Source organism: Aulonocara stuartgranti, assembly GCF_965226115.1.
Source record: "Aulonocara stuartgranti genome assembly, chromosome: 23".
Lineage (NCBI taxonomy): Eukaryota > Metazoa > Chordata > Actinopteri > Cichliformes > Cichlidae > Aulonocara > Aulonocara stuartgranti.
Genome location: NC_138958.1, coordinates 42,435,493 through 42,451,416, shown reverse-complemented (window position 1 = coordinate 42,451,416; position 15,924 = coordinate 42,435,493). Strand labels below are relative to the sequence as shown.

Sequence of the window (15,924 nt, the reverse complement as noted above, 5' to 3'; positions counted from 1 at the left end):
GCAAGTAAAACACAGCAGAAAATAAATAAAGTCAAAGACTCAGCGGTCCTTTTGCTCTATTTTCACCTGTAAAGCAGGAGCAGGGTAGGCGGAGGGTTACCCTGGTGCAGGTGTGCTGCGGTCAGTTGAAGAATCCGCGCGAGTGTCTCTGTGAGTTTCCCATCACGTCGTAGCTACTCGGTGCTTGCTCGGAAGTTTAGGGGTTTTTTTCGCTGTAAAAAGAAGTTTTCTTCCCACGCACGATGGACGCTAATGTTTTTGTCACTTTTTATGGAATCAAACTCAAAGTAAGGTCAGTACTTCCACACTTTAAACGCTGCACGCTCATACTCTCTCCCGCACTCGATATATTATCCATTGTTGATCTGCACACAGCTGCTGTCACCAACGTCGCACTTGCTTACGTCACTGTCATGAGACATTCTCGCAAAAAAAATCACGGTTTTAGTAACGCAGTAACGCAGCGTTACTACGGGAAAGTAACGGTAATCTAATTACTGATTTTGCAATAGTAATCCCTTACTTTACTCGTTACTTGAAAAAAGTAATCAGATTACAGTAACGCGTTACAAGTAACGCGTTACTGCCCATCTCTGGTCCCAATCAGCCAGAGTTTCGGGTGAGTTCATTGTGAAACCTGGCCCCACCTTATCATGCGAATTCCTGAGATCAGATGGCCCAGGATGTGAGTGGGCGTTAAGGCGTCTGGGGAGGGAACTCAAAACTGGATTATAGATGGCAGAGAGTTGGTGTCGTAAAGCCCCGCCTCTGTTCAAAGATGGTCGCTCACAGTGGACATAGATGGCTTCTTTCACTCCTCTTTCAAACCATCTGTCCTCTCTGTCCAAAATGTGAACATTGGCATCCTCGAAAGAGTGTCCTTTATCCTTAAGATGCAGATGGACTGCTGAGTCTTGTCCTGTGGAGGTGGCTCTTCTGTGTTGTGCCATGCGCTTGTGAAGTGGCTGTTTGGTCTCTCCGATGTAGAGGTCTGAGCATTCCTCGCTGCACTGTACAGCATACACCACATTGTTAAGTCTGTGTTTTGGTGTTTTGTCTTTCGGGTGAACCAGTTTTTGTCTGAGCGTGTTGCTGGGTCTGAAATGCACCGGGATGTCGTGCTTGGAGAAAACTCTCCTGAGTTTTTCTGATACACCGGCTACATAGGGGATGACAATGTTGTTGCGTCTGTCTTTCTTATCCTCCTTCGCTGGTGTCTGATCTTCTTTTCTGTACCTCTTTGCTGACTTTAAGAACGCCAATTTAGGATAGCCGCACGTTTTGAGTGCTTCTTTTTCCCTTCAGGCTGGAACTGGGTTACTTAGATTAACCAGTGTAAATACAGGACAAGGTTACAGTGTACCTTATGATTCAAACCTCAAGCACAGTCAGTGGCTGCTGTGCTTTATGTAACTGTCACGTTTCTTGAAGCTGCAGCATGAAGGACAACATTAAGCACTTATTAGTTTCAGATTGATTTTATTACAGTTGTCATGATCACAGGTGTAATAGTTACACAGGTTGTAAAAAATTAATATATGACAACTGAAGTGTGAAATGTAAACACTACAAAACAAAATGCACTTTGCCTCTAACTGAAGGATGAGCATTTAAAGTATACAGTATAACTGGTGGCCTCATAAATAAGATTGTCATTGAAGGACAATATGATGCATACAGGATGCACTGGCTCACATCCTGTGTGCAGACAGTAAATTATGCATGGATATAAGAAAAACGTGCACTTTTTCAGTAGAAACCAATCTGTATACTGATTTAAACAAGGTTGCACATTTTGGGATTAACAAATAACCCACGCAGGCTCATAGTCAAGTAGAACTTCATAAATAAGGAGGAGTATATACTGGTTTTCAATAAGGATTATAGCATATATTTAAAATTATAATGGGAGGTCTGTCTGTGTTTGTTTCAGATGGAGTTGGCTCAACTGTGCTACTTAAAAAGCTGCCAATTATATTTTCACCCCAGCTTTTCTCTCTTATTAGAAGGACCTGGATTGACTGTATCCAGGTAAACGTACTGCACCTTCATGCTACACTATAGATTATTCGTTTTTAATGAATTAAAAACAATCGATTTATGATTTAGGAGAGAAAAAAAGAATCAGCAAAAACATACCAAACATGAAACTCCAACCAAAGCTTCTTTATAACGTGCTGATCTTGAAATAAATAGCTGATTAATAAATATATTAGCTGTCAGTTTGCTAAGTGGGACTTGTCCTACATGACAGTGCAGCTCAGTTCTGCCTGGCTCTTATATAACACTAATATCTCATTTAATGAGCCTCATGTACAGTAATAACTTGATGACACAGGAATGGACGTGTGGGGTTGGAATGTATTTACACAGTGAAATTCATTGGAAGCCACCAAGTAGACTTAAGTTCTTCCTGATCTTTTTTATACTGAAGATTTTTTTAATAATGGGTTAGCCATGCAACGCATCTTAAGCTACGCGATTTAGAGTCTCACATGCTCTCAGCTCATAAAGTCATCAGCACCCAAGTTAAGGTGCAGCTGTATGTTAGTGTGTAAATGCTGATGTTTTGGCTCATCGTCTTCACTTTGGCTTCGCACAATCAAAGTCACGCATCCTTCTCAGTTAACAGTGTGACAATCCATTGCTTTACAGAACACATGCTGCATCCATCTGTTCAGACTTCCGCTGGTCCATCCGTCTGTCTGCCCATCTCGATCAATCCTAACACATGTAACGGCTGCTATGAGAAAACCAAACCCAACAGTGGCTCGAAATACCTCCGTGCCACAGAGCTGCACCAGAAACAAACCAATGAGCCTTCGTGGCCGCTCAGCCAACCAGGCCTTAGTTTCTAAGTAGAAACTAGAGATCGTAGGTCAATCAGAGAGTAGCACGTCCTCGCTTTTGCTTTGTTCATGGGGTTAATTAATCTGATATAAAGCGCCAGCCTCAGACACAAACTGAGACTTTTCCATCCTTCGTGGCTTTGATCCAAGTCGTTGCAGCTTTAATGAGCAGGGAAAGCTCAATGAGACGACGGCTTCTGCAATCCCGACCTAAATAGTAGCGTCTTTGTTTTTTCCTTGATAGTAAATCGATGATGCTTCTGTTTGTGTTATAATCAAATCCAAGAACAGAAATAAAACGCTCTCGAGTATTTTAATCTTGGCCCGCGTCCATGAGGCCCGGGCAGCCATCTCCACATTCGGCCCTGTCAGGAGTAAATCTTCGCTTCCTTTTTCTTTCCTCACATCTGCGTCTCTAGGTGATGCATCCTTAATCTGAATCCTGGCCGGCTGTCTTCATCCGTCCTCGTTTTTTTTTTTGTTTCAATGGTATTTTGGCTGGCATCATGGAGAACCAAAGAAACGGCCTGACAGCCGGTTCTCTCCTCCTCTTGTTCAGCAGTGCTCATGCTGGCTCCAGTCAAAAATCACTTAAAACTAGAGGTAGGCTGTTGTTGTACACATATCATCCTCTGTTCACCCTCTTTCAATGATTTCTTGGTAACTTGCTTCCTAGTAACTACAGAAGTTCTCCCAGGAAACAGTTAACTGCAAAGAAAATCAGTCCCTGCAGCGTCTGAGCACATTTTTTTTGAGGAGGAGCGTCACAGCATCATGGCACATCCACCCTTAGCTCGTGATAATCATTATTAGGAAAATTGTGAGGGTGTACATGCTCAGTAGCGCGCCCTGTGGTTCGTTCTGGACATGGTGAGGGGCAGGGAGACTGAGGACAGAGAGGACACCTCCCAGTAAAGAGAGCGAGACAGGAAGAGCTGGTAGAGGATGACCATGGAGATGGACTGGCAGAGGATCACCCCCATGGTCACCACCTGCAGAGGAGGAAGACAGGTGGGAGGCAGCGTGTAAACTTGGTGGCCAATGGAGGACAAAAGGTAAGAACTGAACATTTAAACTCAGTGAACATGAAAGAATTATCCTCAATAGCAAAAACTGTTGTTGTCTTTGTGCGGGAGTTCAAACCTTTTCCTTCTGATGCTCGTTGAAGATCACAGACATGAGGACGAGGATGGGATGACAGAGGAACCACAGGAAGCATCCCTGCACAGAACAAGACCACATGACCGCCCGAGAACCTGCAGGAGTCTGTTATGTCAGTTTTATTGAGAAATCGTTTTTACCTTGGCGAAGCTGAGGTAGAAGTCTCTCTTTAAGGTGCTCCTCTCGGTGGAGATGATCTGGTAGAGGATGGAGGCCAGCAGGAGGGCCAGGCCCACTCTCAGAGCCATGAGGAGGAGACCGGCCACACTCTGCTGGGCGTGATAGCTGTGGTGCTCACTCTCCGACTCTGAATACTGCTCCCACAGCAGCAGCACCGCCTGAAAATACAGTCCGGTTCTTAACAGTCATCTTATGGCAAATACCCCAAATGAACTCCCACCTCATTCTGAAAACATCATGTTTACCTGATCGGGATTCTATGTGCTGGTCAAATTTTCCTTAAAAATTAAACACTTGAAGTCATCTCAAGTTCTGCATACCTGTGTAATAACTCCACCAACAGCTACAGCCGTGGAGGCCGGAGACTGTTCCCACTGCAGAGGTCGGGACTGAGGCTTCCTGCCTCGGCTCAGGGTCCAGCCCATACACAGACTCAACAACATGTACAGCATGGACACCTGGGACACCATATCCCAGACTGCATTGGAGCCAAAAGAGAGGTTAACATGATCAGAGAGGTTCATTTTTTCTTTTATTGACTCTTTATAATGTTGCAGGTAACATACACTCAGCCAGGCTGCCCATCAGTGGAAGACCGATTCCATCTCTGGAATACCTGCAGACAACAGGAGGCACAAACAGAAACACTGTTGTCTTAATTCACATAGTTTTTTATTAACAACTCTGTACTAAATAAATACAAATATTCCGAAAGACTTAAAATACATTTTAGGTCATAAAACATTACTGATATGTAACAGTGGGCCATCAAGAGTAGCATGAGCTTTAGAAACATTATAAATATTGCGCTGCCTTTCTCTGGCTCTGCTGAATCTACCTGGCCAGGTGGATGTAGTTGCAGAGCGCAGAGCAGCCCTGTAAAGCCAGCGCTGTAGTCAGTACTTTGAGGACAGTGTGCATGGGTCCTCCTTTCCTCAGAGCCTGGTACAGAGGCTGGATATAGATGCAGCAGGCGATGAAGTAGGCCAGCAGCAGGAGGAAGTAAAAACTATGGAGGCCTAAGAGAGCGAGAGGGGAAAAATCATCAGCAATCCATCAGGATCAAACATAAAGTCCTGTCCTAATGTATTAATCAGGTCTGACATAGCACCTGAAGAGCCCTTACAACTTTTTATTAGTTTTACTAGATTTGGGACTTTATGCCGACAGTCATACTCTCACTGCAGAGGAAGCTAACAAGCATGAAATGCATCACCAGCTTGAGCTTAGTGATGCACTGACATTATCTGCTGTAGTCTGACAGCGGAGGGCATATTCGGGGTGTCTGACCTGCCTCCTCTGCACTGAAATGCTCCAGAGGGTTTCCAGCCGAGTCGGCATTAAACAGCAGGACAGTGAAATCAAGATCAGCGTGGCCGGCAATCAATACGTTTTCCTAAGGAGAGAACGGAAATCTTAGTGATAAGCAGAATCCATATAGTTATGACTATCATTATTACTCGATCATGCAGTACTGTTGAAGGCATTACTATCTAGTATAACAGCATTACTACCAATATTTCAACCTACTTTTCCAGAACCAGTTTTAAATATTTAACTGTGCATTCACACTGTCAGTGTTGTGTTTTGTGTTAGAATGAGCTCGCTGACAATAAATGTTTATTGTGACAGATTTATGACTGTGTGTGTATTTGACTGTATATATGCGTACATGACTGTGCATGCACTGACCTGTAGGTGTGATGCAAACCAAAACATTTGCGACCCTACATCAGTTTCTGCAGGAGTAGGACTGTATTTCACTGTATACTGCAATATAGAGTGCATGTGTCTTTGCACAGAGTCTCCTTTAGAGGTGTCCTCTTATTTGTTCATATTTGTGACAACAGCATCGCTGCTGCAGGTTTGCCTGACTGAAGCCCTAGTTGCATTATTACATTAATATTATATATAATTGTGTTACCTGACATGTATATCTGTCAGCATATAGGATCTGCCAGGCTGTGGGCAAAGACTGCCGAGGGATCGTCTGGTTGTGCTCTTCTTGACTGAGTGTAACTGTGGGTGGGTAGGGGTGGGGGAAGAGAGATGAGGTGACAGTGTGGAGGAAGGAAAGTGGAGACATAAATCAATATGGCATCATGGCAGGAGAATCCAGAATTGTATCAGCGATTGCTGGTTTCTTACTGGTCACGTCGGCTTTGGCGAGCCTCTCGGAGCAGCTGAGGTTGTCCAGCTCCGAGTCCATATCCTGATACAGCAGCAGTCTGGACTCTCTCTCTTTAGCCAGCGTTGAGCTGTCCACCCGGCACACCAGCAGACCGTTGCCGGCTAAACGAAGACAAGGCACCATGGTTGCAGCAGCTTCTCAGATGTAACATTTAACACTCAGATAGCATATTCGTGAAATTTTACAGACCAAACGGCTAACTAGTAATTCAATAATGTAGTCAACTGATTAGACTTTAATATATAAAACATTCATTTTCAAATATATAAGCTGGAGAACAAAGAGATTGTAGCTTTCAGTGGCCTTTGGATCTCTGAGGTCCAATGATGGGTCCCTAGTTTGCCAGCATGGTTTCTACCCATAGGCCCTTGTGCTTCACACAGGGTTAATCTCCTGAAACAAGTGAGATTAGCTGACATCTGGTAGCTTCAGACCTTTTTAAAGCAAAAAGTCTTGCAGAAAACACCCCCCACTATGCCATGTGACATGTGCAGCCAGCCTCTGTCCACACTGAGGGTGCAATCAGCTCATTTATGGGTCGGAAAGAAGTTGGATTCCTATAAGACCTGTAAAAAATACCTAAAAGTGTCCTGAAGCAAGTTTCCGGAATACTTGTTGGAGGTCAGCCCGAATAAAAATGCTATAAAACAAAATACAGAGGCTTAAGACAAACAGTAATTTGACATTAAGCAGCAAAGGTAAAGATAAAGCGCCGGCTGAATGCTGCCAGAACTGCTAATAATCAGTGCACACGTTATCAGATACTCGCATGACACGTTAGTTACACCCATTGTTGAGCGGCTCAGTGAGAGCTGTTAGCAAATAAAAAAAGGAAAGCAAACACGGGCACTAAACTGAGCCGTCAGCTCGTTATTACCCCACGTTAATCATTAAGGTGGCGTGAAAAGAAGCTAAGCCCGCTGTCAGAGCTGGAATGACACGCCAGCAGCAAGCACATCAGCACCGTCAACGTTACCTTGGTACATGAATTTAGTGATGAACTGGCCCTTCTGCTGTCTCGCCGCTTCGCTCTTAAAAAGTCCCGTAACAGTTTTCCCGGAAGCCTCTGAAGTGAGCAGCAAAACAGCCGCAAGTGTGGCTAATAAGTACGACATTTTCCCGCTTGTGCAGTTTAGCGTTATCGACAAATATAGGATGCCTCATCGATTCAATGAGCCACGAAGCCAGAAGTGAACCAGCTGCGTCAAGACCCCCAAAAGTTCGCCAAGCTGTGACCGGAAGTTGGATGTTCTTGCCCTCAAATAAAAGCTAAGCTTGGAAATAATGGATAATAAACGCGCGCGGAATGACACAAAACACATTCACATGAAGACACACCTGAAATAATATTATATTTAAGTTTGGTATAAAACTAAACGCAACACACACAAGTGTTGTAGGTTAAAATACTCGATATGACCTTTATTTTGGAAAGCACCACCGGATGATATGTGTTTATTTAAGAGGACTTGACTGGTTTTCGCTTGCCTACAGGTCTACGTTGACAGTTTGATTGATTCGGGATTCACGCAATCACATCGCGCTAACATCACTGCGTCATGTAGGACAACCAATCAGAGAGTAGAAACTAGTACACACACTATTAATGACCCGCCCGCTTTCAACGTGTCAACACTGCCGTGAAGCAGCCGGTGACTGTCGCACAATCCGGCTACTGTTATGGAAGGAAATAAAGCTCTGCTGTTTCCGTTAGGATAGCTAGCTTCCAGGCTTGATGTCGGAAAATATGTTTTTATTATACCTATAGGAGTTCATGTTGTGAGGTAACAGCTGCTGGAAGACCGGGAAATGGACTTCAACAGGACTGTTCTGGTGACTGGAGGCTCTGGATTCATGTGCGTTCGTATTTCATATCAGTGTACACTTAAGCTGAAATAACATTACGAACTTAGCATTTAGCTTGATAAACAGACCTGGCCGTGGTTCCTCTTTTAGTTATCAAGACTAGGACCTGTAAGGAAAACCTTTGCACAGGTGAAACAGAGGTAAACAATAAAGGAACATCTGTTAGCAATAGCAGTTATTTACTAAGAAATAAGCACAATCTTATTAGTGAAAAAGTATTTATTGTAAAAAACAAACGAACTAACATTACTCTGGCTTATTTTATAAATCATCCCGGTGTCTCTACAGCAGGGGTGTCAAACTCAAATACACAGTGGGCCAAAATTCAAAACTGGAACAAAGTCGCGGGCTAACATTAATATTTATTGAAAAAAAAAAATCTTCCTCCAGATATAAGAATGAATCTTTTCTTATGGACTCAAATAAGTTTTTCTGGAAAACTGAATATGGAACAAGCAAAGCTTAATACTAAACAATACATATATTAGCTGTATAATACCAGTAGGCCAGCTCTAATAGTCATTTGGTATGGCTTCGCGGGCCAAATGTAATTAGGCTGCGGGCCAAATTTGGCCCGCGGGCCAGAGTTTGACACCTATGCTCTACAGGTTGAGTAACTGTTCACAAGTCTTGGAGTAGTAGTTTCAGTCCTGGGGTATATTTCAAAATATTATGGCAGACTGAGAATTGAGCCCACAAACACATGGAGCCAAATGCTCAGATGAGTGTTAAAGTGTAGTTAGCACTCAGTTAGAACACTTGTAAATTACTTGTTTTGCCTGTAATCTGTCAAGAAAGAACTTCCTGTGACAACACAGAAGCTGGAACCAGTTTTTGGCAAAGTGATCTCCATATATCCTTTATTTATCCTGGCAAAAAGTCTTATTGGCATTAAAAATGTCTTTTTCGAAATAGCTGTGACCAAGTGGGCAGCAGAAATTGCAGCAAATTTAAAATCAGAGTTCTTTCGAGATATTGGAAGTGACTGAAATGGACTGGATTATTTATAATGTAGGTACAATAACAGGTGATTTCTTTGTGTTAAATATAACCCCTTAGCAAATCCTGGTTAATACAGCCTCTTTACCAATATAAGCAAAGATATTAGACATAAAAAACACATAGAGACAGGTTTATTAACAGCAAATGGAGGAACAAGCAAAGTTTTCCCTTTTATTATAAGAAAAATGTAAAATTTGGGAATGCTCAGTACACAAATCAGGTTTCATTTCATTATTATGGTTTTATCTCACTAACAAATGAAGGAATCTCTGTTTGTGGGATGTGATTTCTGCAGTGTTTACATATAGGCAATGCAAAGTGGTCAGCTCATGTCGTCTTCTTGACATAAATGGCACAGACATGTGTGGGCTGATGGAGTCTCTGCCCAGATAAAGGCCAGTGGGGCGTAAATGAACTGTCTCAAATTTCTCTGCTCCTACAGCGGCTCCCATCTGGTGTGCTCGCTGGTCCACAGACACCCGGAATGGAGAATTATCAACCTGGATAATGTAAGTCTTAATTTTCTTCCCCCCCCCCCTCACTCCGTTTCCAAATATATCACTCTGGGTTTGTTGTCTTTGTGACGTGCAAAGCTGCAGCTAGTGTCTGCTGTGTGCACTGTGGCACGTCTCACTGTCTGATCTCTTCCAGTTGGATTACTGCTGCAGCCCCAGGAGTCTGAAGAGCGTTGAAAACAGAACGAACTACATCTTTATCAGGGTGAGCGCTGATAAATAAACACATCAGGTCAAGAATAACCAGACTGACACCAGATTAGGGCTGCCACGATTAGTCGACTAGTCACGATTATGTCGACTATTAAAATCGTCGACGACTAATTTAATAGTCGACGCATCGTTTGAAGCTTTGTAAGATCACAAAGGACGCAGGAATAATAATAGTAGGATTTAAGAGTGTAATAACGGACTGAAACAGAAGATGGCAGCACTGCATGTACAAGGATGCCAGCTGCCGTTAAACCCCGAAGAAGAAGAAGCTGTGTCCCAGAATTCATAGCGCAGCTGTCAACAATGGCGGCAGCTAGTTAGTTTTAACTTTACTCTTATTATTCTTTCTGGGTCACAAAATAAACGTTTAACATATTTTCAGGCGAGAATGTAGCTGTGTAAACCTCAAATATCTGCTCAGTTTATCAAGACACCACGTATTTTCAAAAGCGCTCCGACGTTTTCGGAGACGTCTGTTACCCACTAGCTCGTTAGCTAGGCGGGGGCAAGGCTAACTAGAGCCGTGAGAACACTGGACTCCCGGCAAATCGTTTTCAAACCCACCGCCGTCTTTCGCTAGTCAGGTTAAACATATATATAAGTCACTTAGATAACTTAAAAATGTTATTGTTTGGCTTTCTTTAGTATTTTATTTGTTCCTGAGTAAATCGGTTTGGCTGAGATTAAAGTTATAGTTTTTGCACAGCTAAAACTGTCAAGCAGACAGCTGATTATCAGAAGTGTGAGATGCTGGAGAATATACTCCGGTGTCCTGTTATATTTTAGAAAGCAAGGAGTTTATTAAACTTCACCGAAACAATCTGCAAATTTCATTAAAAATTAATAAACTACCATCTTGTCTTTATTTTTAGTTAGCACAAACACTTCAAGCTGTAAGCTAATGATAGTTATATAAGACCAGATGCTGCTGGTGCAATAAGCTGTACGCTGTACGTCCAATGGATGATGATCTGATTAGTCGACTAATCGCAAAAATAATCGGTGACTAGTCGACTATCAAAATAATCGTTTGTGGCAGCCCTACACCAGATGTCTATTTAATTTAATGCTACTTTTGTATAATTACATGTATTATTATGCTTAAAATAAGGTGTAATTTGAAGGATTTATCATCAGTTGAGCTTTAACTGTGCTGGGTGCACAGTTACTCATTTGGACTCTTTTCTTCAACAGGGGGATGTGTGTAACCCGCGGCTGCTGAACCACATCTTCAGTTCCAAAAACATCGACGTCATCTTTCACCTGGCTGCCAAAACTCACGTCGGTGAGCAGCAGCTTGTTCGGGCAGTTCTTATGAACAGGAGCTTTTGCAGTTTCATCTCTCGTGTTAAAGTTCTTTTCCTCTCTCCTTCCTCTCTGTGCTGTCAGAGGCTTCCTTTGAATCCCCGTCCACTTTCCAGCAGGTCAACATTGAAGGGACCAGAGTTCTGCTGGGAGCGGCCCATCAGGCCCGACACCAGCCACAGCGCTTCATCTACATCAGCACCGATGAGGTGTACGGAGCCAGTCTGCATGAGGCCAGTGGATAGATTGGGGTTGTTGGTTCGTGCTTTTGTTTATGGATCAGGCAGTGACGCTGATGTTTGTCCCCTACAGGTGTTTGATGAGAGCAGCCCAGTGAGGCCCTCCAATCCATACGCTGCTACTAAAGCTGCTGCAGAGTATCTGGTCAGATCGTACTGGGACCAGTACAAGGTAAACCCATACAGATGGGCCAGTAGCTTCCAAACCAAATAAATGACTTTAGATATTAGTTTTTGATTTTTCAGTTTTGGCTTGGATGTTAGTTACTCAGTTTAACAATCACAGTAGTGAAAACAGCATTATTATTGTGACCATATGACATGAACTTTGGAGCTCGTTGCCTTTGAAATAGTTGCTTGGCCACTGATTGTAGTCAGATGCCATCTTTAAAGATACTTTAGTGCATTTAGATGGCAATAAGATCGGGTCAGCCTGCTATCAGTCTACAACCGAGCCCGGTCGGATTGGCATTTGATTGCAATCAGTGATCAGAAAGCAGTTAACTTTCGCTGTCTACATACATAGAAATTCACATTAAGTCCTTATATTCAGAGTCCAGCCAGAGACTTATCGATTTGATGAGAAATCCTTCCATAAATAGTGATGTCGTTGCTGCAGGAAAGCGATGTAACTGCAAAATGATGTGGGCGCTCCACAACCTTCCAGTTTTACAGGAATATGACTAGAATGCAACCAGCTGGCAACTATAAGTCAAGTCCCCTGTTGCTGCAGACTAGTTGCGCTTGTACTCTTGTAAGAAAGAGAACTTCAAAACTGGGCAACTCTCATCAAAATAATCGACATGGATACATGGCACTAGAGGCCAGAGGTTAATGTGATTTGAGGTGAACTGTCCCTTTAATTTTAAAACCTGAATGACTTTTTTAATCTTTGTCATTTGAATACTGCTCTGTTACCAGTTTCCCATCATCATTACCAGGAGCAACAACATCTACGGGCCCAGGCAGTACACGGAGAAGGTCCAGTATCATGACTAAGCACACCCATTTGACATTAAGTGGCTAATTTTGCAGAAATATGCTCCATTTGTACAGTTTAAGATTTGAGGCTGTATATAAGATATCTGCGCAGCTGTATGTAGAACTATTTTCATGTATGTAAAGCAACATCAGGTCACACTGATGTCATCTGTGCAAGATTAATCTACAGCAGGGGTGGGCAACTCCAGGCCTCGAGGGCCGGTGTCCCTGCAGGTTTTAGATGTGTCCTTGAACCAACACAGCTGATCTAAATGGCTAAATTAGCTCATCAACATGTCCTGAAGTTCTCCAGAGGCCTGGTAATGAACTAATCATGTGATTCAGGTGTGTTGACCCAGGGTGAGATCTAAAACCTGCAGGACACCGGCCCTCGGGGCCTGGAGTTGCCCACCCCTGATCTACAGTGATACATATTTTAAAGATTTGTTTTAAGGTTGTTGTAATTACTGTCATTGCCACAAGGGGGAGACAAAAGTTCACCCTGCAGGTTTAAAAATGCTGCAATCAGCTGTGTGTTAACATTTGACTACAACTGAATGCACAGACAGAAAATGCAAAATCAGACTTTCACTTTCAGTTCCTTCCAAAGATTTAACTGGTTTTAAAGAGTTAAACATATCTTCTTTGTCACCAAGCTTTTAATATAAATTGTCATCTTGATCTTTCAGGTCATTCCAAGGTTCCTCACCCTCTTACAGATGGACAAGAAATGGTGGGTTTGTTTTAACGAGCGCTGTCGTTCCGGTCTGTGTTTCACAGTAACAGAAGTGCTTATCCAATTAAACCCGTTTCTGTGCGTTTGCTCTGCGGCAGCACTATCCAGGGAACCCTTCCAAAATCCCGCCACTTCCTGTTTGTCAGTGATGCCATAAACGCCTTTCTGTTGCTTCTGGAGAAAGGGATTGTGGGAGAAATCTACAATGTGGGGACAAGCTGTGAGATTCCCATCATGCAGCTGGCGAGGGAACTTGTTAGGATGGTGGGTTTAGGAACTGTTTATTCAAACATTTAGCAGGAGCTTTTAGGAAGTAAGCGAATTAAATGAATACTAAAAGGTGTGTGTGTGTGTTCGTTCTGTTTAGGTCAAGAAAGTGCCAGAATCTGAAGTAAATGATTGGCTTGAGTTTGTGCCTGACAGGTAAGTAGAGAAAGAGCTGGCAAAAGCAGGGGAGAATTCCAGGAAGTAGCCAAAGCCTTCCACTTTGGCTTTAGACTCAAAATCTCCGTCTTTTGACATCTTGACCTTAAAAGCACACTCTTGTCCACTTTTAACCTTTGACCTCTGCTCTCCAGGCCGCGGGTCGACCTGCGTTACCCCATCAAGTGTGAGAAGCTGCAGCAGCTGGGCTGGAGAGCTGAGGTGTCCTGGACTGAAGGCATCAGACAGACAGGTACAGTCACACACACACACTCACACTCCCTTCCTGTATGGTGTGTTAGTGATTCATGCGCTTCTTGTTTTTACAGTGAAATGGTACCGAGACAACCCAGACTTCTGGTCAGACATCAGCGAAGACCAACCACCAATCAGGCGCGAGTTTGAAAATGCTGCCACCACAGTGGTCCCGATCAGCTCTGAATCTTGACTGACAGGAAGAGACTTAATTTTTTTTCCATACAAGTAATTTCACGTGATATTTATGTAGCACAGAGGCCATCATGGCTGGTTTAAAGCTCAATGAACAAAACACTGAATCCTTCAGTTAGCATCAGTCTTACTCTGCAGAACATTTCATTCTCAGCCGTCTCTCAGTTAAGACAGTCTGAGCAACAGGACCTGAAGTGCCAGATAACCAAGGGGAGAGCCTTCAAAGCAGACGTACAGCTGGAAATTAATGCACTTTATTAACTTCATAGTAATTACAATCTTAGCTGATATTAACAGTGTCTTGTCCTGCTCATTGTGATTTTTTTTTAATTATATGTTTGCACACTGTGGGCTGAGGGACATTAATCTCTGATTGGTTCAACATTTTCATTTAGTGTTGGCAGGATCCTGGAGTCGTACAGACAAACAGGTTAAAGTGTCAGCGCAGTAAGAAAAACTGAGGGGAAGAGCAACGCCTCACCTTTGATTGCGTTTGGCTGAGTATGCAGTGCAGGCACAAGTTTAAATTAAGACTCCTCTTTCCTGTTGGCTTTCATCAACAGAAAATAATCAGGATTGTAAGAATAGATTTTTAAGTTGGGCTTTGTTAACTTTAGCCTTCTTTTACCAAATGGCCTGAAATAGCAATGATCTCTGTTGATGTAGGTAGCACAGACTCAGTGCCTTATTTCCAGTGTACATGGATTATGAACCCAAGAGGCTCATTTTGAGACCAGAAGAAACTGATTTGACCTTCTTCAGCCTTTTATCTCATGTGTTTCCTTTAAGATTGTTAATGCAAATATTCTGGTCGCCGTTTGGCCCAGACTAGAACGACACATTACATAATGGAACAGGTTTCAGAGAACAAGGGTTATGCAGGTAAATCCTAGATAACCCTCTAATGAACGGATGTCTGCCATTGTACACCGTGGGCCAAATACTGTGATCAGAAGACAACTGGATCAGAGAAACTCCACACTTAATGCCTCATATGTTAATAAAATAAGTTTTTCTACATGACAAAGATCTGTCAGCACAACTCTTTGGGCTTAAACCGTAAGAAATGTGAATAATTGGTAGCTCAGTTTTATAATTTTAGTACATTCTGGACAAAGTTTTTGTTCACTAATTTTTTTTTCTTTACTGTTGACTTAAAAAAAAAACATTTAAGTTTTTTTTAAATATTTCATTACTTTGGTGTATCATGAATGGCCACAGGGGAAGATCTTTGGAGTCTTTGCTGAACTGGCTCCAAGGCCTCATGTTTGACACCCTATTGTATGTTAGTCACCAGTATTTTGCACTTAGTCACTTCAATCGCTTGCATCAAAGTTGAGAAAGGTTTCTAAGCAGTTTTACTTTTGCCAGATCTCGACTTTTTACGGTCTCTCGTCACAGCATCACTGCGAATCACTTCCTGTGTGGACGCAGCTTTATTCAGAGTTAGAGGCTGCTGTTCTGTTGTTCTACACAAAGCTAATAAAACTGACTCCAACTTTTAAGAAACGTGGCTGTCAGGTCATTTTAATCTGCTTATTGAATGAAGCAAACAGCTTCGAGTCATCCTCTGCTACCAGTCAGCAAGGCTCTGTACCAAGTTAGAAAGATGTAGGTGCAACTTCAGATTTCAAATTAGTTGTTTATGATTTTTAATGATCTGTGTTTTAAGGACAACAATCATTCCTGTCAGATGCATTTTATGCACACTGTTTTTATAATTTGATGCTGTAGAATGTATTTATTTTCAAATAAACACTTTTTAATAACTTCACAGTTTGTGTTTTTCCATGTCTGTAAAGTCACACACGTA

The 15,924-nt window shown here is 42.6% G+C and overlaps 2 protein-coding genes across 2 annotated transcripts; one reads left to right on the top strand and one right to left on the bottom strand.

The window, feature by feature from the left end:
• Positions 1-609: 609 nt before the first annotated feature.
• Positions 610-7,746, bottom strand: gpr180 (G protein-coupled receptor 180). The gene is made up of 10 exons (XM_082524129.1): positions 7,358-7,746; positions 6,339-6,482; positions 6,115-6,209; positions 5,481-5,586; positions 5,029-5,209; positions 4,757-4,806; positions 4,511-4,668; positions 4,151-4,348; positions 3,993-4,070; positions 610-3,841 (listed from the first exon to the last, which is right to left on the bottom strand). Exons 1-10 carry the CDS (start codon positions 7,494-7,496, stop codon positions 3,686-3,688), a joined length of 1,305 nt encoding a protein of 434 aa, XP_082380255.1. The 5' UTR covers positions 7,497-7,746; the 3' UTR covers positions 610-3,685.
• A 262-nt stretch (positions 7,747-8,008) lies between these two features.
• Positions 8,009-15,885, top strand: tgds (TDP-glucose 4,6-dehydratase). The gene is made up of 12 exons (XM_082524954.1): positions 8,009-8,237; positions 9,692-9,758; positions 9,901-9,969; positions 11,172-11,262; positions 11,367-11,515; positions 11,595-11,693; positions 12,443-12,502; positions 13,192-13,235; positions 13,337-13,502; positions 13,606-13,661; positions 13,817-13,914; positions 13,991-15,885. The coding sequence occupies exons 1-12, from the start codon at positions 8,191-8,193 to the stop codon at positions 14,107-14,109; spliced, it is 1,065 nt and encodes a 354-aa protein (XP_082381080.1). The 5' UTR covers positions 8,009-8,190; the 3' UTR covers positions 14,110-15,885.
• The last annotated feature ends 39 nt before the right edge of the window (positions 15,886-15,924 follow it).